Source organism: Hyaena hyaena, unplaced genomic scaffold (assembly GCF_003009895.1).
Source record: "Hyaena hyaena isolate Hyena2069 unplaced genomic scaffold, ASM300989v1 scaffold_74, whole genome shotgun sequence".
In the NCBI taxonomy this organism is placed as follows: Eukaryota; Metazoa; Chordata; class Mammalia; order Carnivora; family Hyaenidae; genus Hyaena; species Hyaena hyaena.
The window spans coordinates 1,614,484-1,622,622 of NW_024080706.1; the positions used below are offsets into that span (position 1 = coordinate 1,614,484).

At 41.9% G+C, this 8,139-nt stretch overlaps 1 protein-coding gene across 1 annotated transcript in view; it reads right to left on the reverse strand.

Annotated features, from left to right (window-relative positions):
* The window catches only part of PDHX (pyruvate dehydrogenase complex component X), a 78,030-nt gene extending 70,010 nt beyond the window's left edge, over window positions 1-8,020 (reverse strand). The window contains exon 1 of the mRNA XM_039233365.1: window positions 7,784-8,020. Within this exon, the coding sequence (XP_039089296.1) occupies window positions 7,784-7,943 (160 nt within the window). The 5' untranslated portion in view covers window positions 7,944-8,020. The remainder of the gene's footprint in view (window positions 1-7,783) is intronic.
* Window positions 8,021-8,139: the final 119 nt, after the last annotated feature.

Below are 8,139 nucleotides of genomic sequence, written 5' to 3' on the forward strand. Positions count from 1 at the left end.
CATTACCATTTTCTCCAGGCCTCCTATGTCTGGGTATATACCCAAAAGACTTGAAAGCAAGGGGTGGGAACAGATTACTTGTACATCCATATTCACAGCAGCATTATTCATAGCAGCCAAAAAGTGGAAACAACCCAAATGTACATCGACAGATGAATGGATAAACAAAATGTGCTACATAAATACGATGAAATATGATTCAGCCTTAAAAAGGAATGAAATTTGAATGACTGCAACAAAACAGATGAAACCTGAAGCCACCGTGCTATGTGAAATTAGCTAAACACAGAAAGACAAACGCTGTAGGATTCCAGCTGTGTGAAGTACTCTGAACAGGCACATTCACAGTGACAGGATGAGGGGGCGGTCACCTGGGGCTGGGGAGAGAGGGGAAAGGGGAAGCACCATTTAAGGGACACAGGGTTTCGGTTGGAGAAGATGGACAAAGTTCTTGAGACAGGCCGTGGTGATGGCTGCACAACAGTGTGGATGTATGTAACGTCATGGAACTGAACACATAAAAATAATTAAAATGGTGAATTTTACACACATTTCACCAATTTTTTTTATTTGAAAAAAGTGTGCTAGGCAAAGAAAACAAAGTGAGGGAATGAGGAGATATTGCAGGTGAGGAGAGCACCACGTGCAAAGGAGGAGGGAATTTGAGTTTAGTTTGCCTGGAGAGCAGAATTTAATGAACATGAAAAGTGGGCCTGTAAGGTAAAAAAAAAAAAAGGGGATGTTGAGGCTACTCCTTTACACCACTATCAGAGCTCAACTTGAATACTTCATTAACGGGTCTGTTATTTAAACTGCAATGGAAAATTATGAAAAAAAAATTTAGCAAGAGAAATACCACAATTAAAAACTGACTTGTTTGCAGTTCCACATAAACAGCTGGTGTTCACAAATCTGTAATTTGCAGAAAAAAATAACATCGCACAGTTGCTTTGACAGGGTGGCAACTATATACCTTGCAGAAAAATTAAAATAATGGGACTTTAAGTACAAAAAGAAGCTACCCGTGAATAATGTGTTACCTGTTCGCCTTTACTCACTCAGACTGTTTGACCTGAGACACTGAAAAGGCACCTAGGATCTTCCATTAGATCTTCCAAATGTCTGGCCTTCATTCTAACAGTGGTAGAGAGAAAGGACAGGCATTTCTGGAAGATCATTTCACAAGAGAGGAGTGGAGTGGAGAAAGGAGAAAGACAAGGACACTTGTTTATTCATTCATTTGTTTATTCAACAAATATTTATTCAGCGCCTACCAAGCGTTAGGTGCTCTTCAAGAGATTGGAGGTATCAAAAGTGAATAAAAACCGACAAAATTTCCTGCTTTCATGAAGTTTACATTCTAAAGAGGGGAGACAGAAAATAAATAGGACGTGTCTGGTGGTGATAAGAAATAAGAAAAGAAAGGCAGTTAAGGGGATACAGAGACAGTGGGAACTATTTTCTCAGCTGATCAGAGGAGGCCTCCTTTAATAAAGTAGAGCTGAACAGAGGAAGCCATCCAATATCTGATGGACGAGCCTTCTAAACAGAGGAAACAGCAAGCACAAAGAAGGAGTAGAGAATATGCTTCTTGGTACGTTCCAAACAGACAGAAAGCCAGCACATGAGTGTGGAGTGAGAGAGTGAGGGGGTATGCGGTCGGCGGAAGTCAGGGAGTGGAGGGTTCCTATCACATAGGTCCTTGTAAACCACAGTCAGAACTTCAGATCTCATAGTGCGTTTAATGAGAAGTCTTGGAGGGTTTTCAGCAGAGAACTGACATGATCTAATTTATAATTTAAAAGCACTGTGAAAGCTGCACGGAGAAGAGTCTGTACTGGGCCGACGGGAATGGTAGGGACACCTCCTGGGATTACACTAGCAATAATCTAGAGTAGAGAGCATGGTAGCCTGGACCATGCTAGCTGGTGAGGCATGGTCAGGTTACATTTCAAAGGCAGAGCCAAAAGGAATTTCTGATAGACCGGATGTGCCATATGAAAGGAGTCAGGAATGACTCTAATTGTGAGTACAAGGGGTAACAAAAATCAAAATTAGATGCCACAGCTCCAAAAAGAAAATCTTTCTTCCTGTAAAAAGTACCCAAAGAGCCTTATAAACTATATAGATTCTATTCCTATCCAGTTGTTCAAACGTATACAGAAAAATCCCATTAAACATCAGGTCAGTAACACAGACCTGTGCTTACTCTTGTGCAAGGCACTGGCCTCAGGACACAATGCAGAGAAATTATACTTGCTCTTTTCCCCTCTCTGAGCACTTGAGCCACCACATTATAAACAATACAGTACGTGGTGTTTCAGTGCTCACTAAAGTACAAAGTGTGATGACTGACGGGTGTGAGGCAGGAGGGGATGGGAGAGAGCTCCCATTTACCCATCTAAATCTACCCCTCGACCTTCCCCAAACCACTGTGTGTGCTTCAACAACATGCTTCCTTGTGCTCAGGCCACGACCCGGGTTCAGCCACAGGGCAGTATATGCAGGAGATGAAGGAAAAGAGGAGAGCGAGGTCAGGGTATTTACTTCCCCAGCTCCTTCCCAGTGCAGCCACCCGGGCTGGTTAGATCCTTCCACTGAAGGACACACCTGCATCACAGATCCTCCCAGCAGGCTCCCTCCTTCCCAGCTCTAGCAACTGCCCCCTTCCCATGCCTCAGCCACTCAGCACCTTACTCTAAACAGCCCCTTAGTACAGCACCACCTCTACACCCTGAATTCACAAAAAGTAATCACTTAGTAAATTCTCCTCCAATTATCCATTTTACAGTGCCATCTATTCCCTGCAGGGCCTTACAGAAGACTTACGAGAATAACATTTAATTAGAAAAATTTCAAACCACAGAGGTCACGCCATTTGAAGAAATAGTACGAATCAAGATTTCCAAATTACTGGCTCTATATAAATGTATTCACTAGCCATTTATTGATAATGGGAACCCCTATACAAAAACATACAATTCTTGTTCTCAGATATGGTAAGTATCCTTGCAAAATAGCACTATTTTCTGTAGGAAATGACTGACATGTTTATGGAAATAGGCTGGAGACTAAGTGGTGTTTATAGATAAATTACAGGGAGATCCACAAGTTTCTGGAAACTACATAGAAAATTTTGCCATGTACACATTTTTCTGAAGAAGTGGTATAACTTTTATCAGTTTTCAAACAGATTTGTGTCCCCCCGTAAAACCTAGCACTAGTAGAATCCCAAGGAAGCTCTCCTGAAATGTGCCAACCTTAATTCTTCCCCCAAAATTTTCATGTAATATACAAGAAAGCCTTTGATTGCAGCAAAATATTGAGTAGATCACTAGCTATAGTAAATGTACTGCCTACCAAGTACAAAAACAAAATAAAATAAAATCACCATTCCCTCCATTTTGTTTAAGGAATCTGCTAATTCTTTCATACACTTAGTATCCAATGGTGCATCTGTAAGGAGGCTGGCCAGGATTGTAGGTACTCCACGGCTATGGAAATACTTTCTCTGAGTGGGAGAAACCGCACACAATAGAAGAGGTTTCAGCTTGCAATACTGGTCTTCTTGTTATTAAATTATAAAATTAAAATTCTACTTGAATCCATTTATTTTGCAATCTTGGAACCGGACAAAAAGAAATCACGACTTAAGAGGCTAGCAAAAAAATGAACACATGCATAAGTCTGGGGACTTATGCATTGCCTGTAAAAGGCAAATGAAGCTCAAGAAGTTAACAAGACACATTCAAAAGGACAGTTTACCCTTGAACAACATGTGTTTGAAATCTATAGGTCCACTTACATGCAGATTTTTAAAAAATAAATATATTGGGAAATTTTTTGGAGATCTGCAACAATTTAGAACTCACAAACCACATAGCCTAGAAATACAAAAAATTTTAAGAAAAAGTTATGTATATAAGAACACAGTCTATGATACGTATAACACACAAAATATGTGTTCATTGACTGTTTATGTTATCGGTAAGGCTTCTGGTCAACAGCAGGCTACTTGTACTTAAAGTCTGGGGCAGTCAAAAATTATACATGGATTGTCGACTACGCTGGTGAGAGGGGTCAATGCCTCTAACCTCCATGTTGTTCAAGGGTCAAGTGTGTATCAATTAGAAACCTGCAGATAGGAAGACATTAACATATACTCTAACTTTCTTAAAGGGTTCTGCCACCCTTTATACAGTCAGTCTAGAATTGTAACTGTTAAACGGTTCTAAAAAGAATTATGATATCAAGACTATCACTGAAATACTATTTCATAATGTAGGTATTACTAAAATAGGTCTCACTTCATTAAAAAAAAAAAGTGTAGGGGTTCACACAGGATATAAACATGGTGAACAGAGCTTCGGCATCTATGACGTTGTTTTGTGGACGGCTACGGCCAGGCCACCACCTGACACCAAGGTGGACTGTTGTTAAGGAAACAGGCTCTGGCATCAGGCAGAGCCGGGTGGAAACTGGGGTTCTATCACCAGAGGACAGCATTAGCCACTGTGAGTATTACGTGAATTAAGTCATGTAAAGTGCTGAGGAGGGGGCATGGTACACAGTAAGCTCTCAGTGCTACTTGTTATACTCAAACCCACTTCCCCGACTTCTTTCCTGCTGGCAGAGACCCAATCTTGTTCAACTGTGTACCTTTCTTGTGAACATGTGCTCTGAGTTAGTGACTCCATCGCCCAGTGTCTTGGACAGCTGTAATAAAATACCTGAGGCAGTGGCTTACAAACAACATTTATTTCTCACAGTTCTGGAGGCTGGAAGTGCAAGATCATGATGCTGGCAGATGTGGTATGGTGGCTGATGAGGGTCACTTCCTAATTCATAGATGGTGCTAAGCATGGGACACATGTCATTGCTCATAAAAATGTCGACAACAAACACCACTTAAGGACACCATTACTCCAAGTATGACTCCCACGGACAGACTTTAAGATCCTGGATAGATGCATGAAAACAGAAATTACTCAGTAAGTGTACTTAATTTATATAGTCTATAGATTACAAAGTAGTTGTTCAGTTTTATGAAATTACAATTTCTACCAAGCTTGGAGAAAAACAAGCCAACACCGTGTAATTCATGCTCTGTAAGACAAATAGTTCAAGGACTGCCACCCATTTTCACCATGACAAAACAAAAACCTGGATGTGGAAAATTAGGAGACAAACTTTAGCTCAGTATATTAGCAAATAAAAACCCCAAGATTTCCAAATAACTTCAAGCCACCCAACAACACAGTCAGCCACTGGGGTAAGCGGAATAAGCACCCTGCCTCCCATCCCCCACTCCTCCAAGATATCCCACGTCCTAATGTCCAGAACCTGTGAATACGTTTTGTTACATGGCGAAGGGGGAATTAAGGTTGAAGAAGGAATTAAAGTTGCTAAACAGCTCACAATGAGATGGGGAAAGAATCCTGGCCCAATATAATCACCAGAGTCTTTATACATGAAAGGAGGAGGAACTTGGAAACTTAAGACAGCTTCCGTGGAATACAGTGTTCTCCCTCTTACAGATGACGTTCAGGCCACATGAGACAAATCGTTCATGGTGTGCAGGGGAGTAGGTAAAATGTCATGAGGCATCAGATGAGGATTGCCTAAGTGAGTTTCCAGAGGCAGAAGTCCTTAAACGGGGTCTAAAAAAAAAACTCTTAAGCTGCATGCACCTTTTTGTCTGTAGCCACATACATTCTTTCTCTGTAGAGAGCGTCTAAAGCATTCAAAGAATTCTAATTCTAAAGAATCTGTTTTCTGGGGCGCCTGGGTGGTTCAGTCAGTTAAGCCTTCAACTCTTTGGTTTCAGCTCAGGTCATGATCTCACAGTTTGTGAACTCGAGCCCCGTGTTCAGTTCAGTGCAGAGCCTGCTTGGGATTCATTCTCTCTCTCTCTCTCTCTCTCTCTCTCTCTCAAAAATAAATAAATAAACATTAAAAAAAAAGATTCTGTTTTCCAAACCAGGTTAAGAGCATTCTTTCTAAAGCCCACTGGTACAGTATGGAGATTCCTCAAAAAGTTAAATATAAAACTACCCCACAATCCGGCAACTGCACTACTAAGTATTTACCCAAAGGATACAAAAATACAGATTTAAAGGGGCATATGCACCCTGATGTTTACTGCAGCATTATCAACAATGGCCAAATTATAGAAAGAGCCCAAGTGTCCATCAATTGATGAATGGATAAAGTGTGTACACACACACACACGCATGCATGAACAGTAGACTATTACTCAGCCATCAAAAAGAATGAAATCTTGCCATTTGCAACAACATGGATAGAGTTAGAGAGTATTATGTTAAGTGAAATAAGTATATATAACTTAAGTATTAAGTCAGTCAGAGAAAGGCAAATACCATAAGATTTCACTTATATGTGGAATTTAAGAATCAAAACAGATGAACATGGGAAGAAAAAAAAGGAGAGAGGGAAGCAAATCATAAGAGACTCTTAACTATAGAGAACAAACTGAGGGTTGATAGAGGGGGATGCACTAAATGGGTGACGGGCATTAAGGAGGACACTTGTTATGAGGAGCACTGAGTGTTACATCTAAGTGATAAATCACTAAATTCTATTCTTGAAACCAATATTACACTTCATTTTCACTAGAATTTAAATAAAAATCAGAAACAAAAGAATACTCTTCCTAAATTATTTCCAACACTGAGCTTTTACTATTTCATGGTTTTCTAAGGTAGTGAGTCTCAAAGTGTAGCCCATCAAACACCACCATAAAATATCAAAACTTGAGCTTCATCCCAGACAGAATATCTGAGAACTAGAGGAAAGTTCAATATTTCACAAAATGGAGAAAGGGAAAACAGGGAATTCTGTAAGAGGAATTTTATGAAATAGTCAACTGAAGAAACTGAAATAGTTCCATTACCAAATCTTAAAATCTCAGTGCATTCATCTTACTGTGTGACTCTGTGTAACTTATTTTTTTTTCCCCTCAGTCTTAGGTAGCTCAGGCAGAATACGTAAGCAATGCCTACTACCCTTAATCTTTTATATCAAAATTAAGACTGTGAAGTATCGATGATTGGCAGGAAATAACACATCACACTCAAAACAGCCACATTCCCCCAACCCTCATGTAAAGAAAAATAATGCTCAGCATACTATATTACATCCTATTAAATACTAAAAATACTGTGTTGTTAATGGCATTACTTAATGCCAACTTTCTATAATAACTTCTTGGTATGATTCACCTCCTAAATTTTCACTCTGTCAAGCGCTTATTCTGCTTAAAACATTCTTCTGGATCTATGTCTGTGATGTCATAGGTAATAACAAATTAAGTCTTTCGCTGGTCGCGCGGGGCAACCGAGAGGCCTCGAAGAAAAGATAGAGACGGGCCAAGAGAATGAGTAAGAATGGCTGCAGCGGCTTGAATCTCAGCAACCATCGGCACCTTGACAGCTCTAGGGGCACATGAGACTGGGAAATGGCTTGAAAGAAGAGCGTTTAGGACCTCTCTCCGCGCGTCACAAAGAGCCCAAATTCCAAGGCAAGGTCACAGAGAAGCCACACTAACCAGGGGCCCAGGAATGGAGTCAAGTTCTCCCAGCTCCCAAGAAAACCCTTAGCGGCATGCACTAGGCCAAGTCAGCGGACCTCTTCCCGAGTAAAGGCCTCAGGAACCGGGAGCCCCGGGCACTTCCACACCGATATGGGCCTTGAATCCAAAAGCCCCTGACCCAGGCCCATTACTCAGCTACACGGAGAGGCTGAGCAAGCCCCGACCACTCACCCCGCAGCCACTGCGTGCTGTGAACCCATCTCCAACTAGCTCCGCGGCCGAAAGACCATCCGGAAGCACCCCTCACCATCCCGAGTCTTCGGCAGCCGCCGAAGCCCAAGAGGTAGCGCAGTACCCGAGGGTCACAGCCTAGCCTCCAGGAGGCCGCCATCTTCCCGGCCTTGTCGCCGGCTGCCCGCAGAACCGCCTGATCGCCCAATCATCAAGACCCTCCCAAGCTCCGCCTTCTGTCACATTGGCCACACCCCCTAGCTCCCGTGGGGCCATTTGAGTCTGTGAATCAAGATTCTCCAAGTCCCGCCTCCAACCTCGCCGGCCCCGCCCCTCAGCCAGGCTGCGCGCCTCTG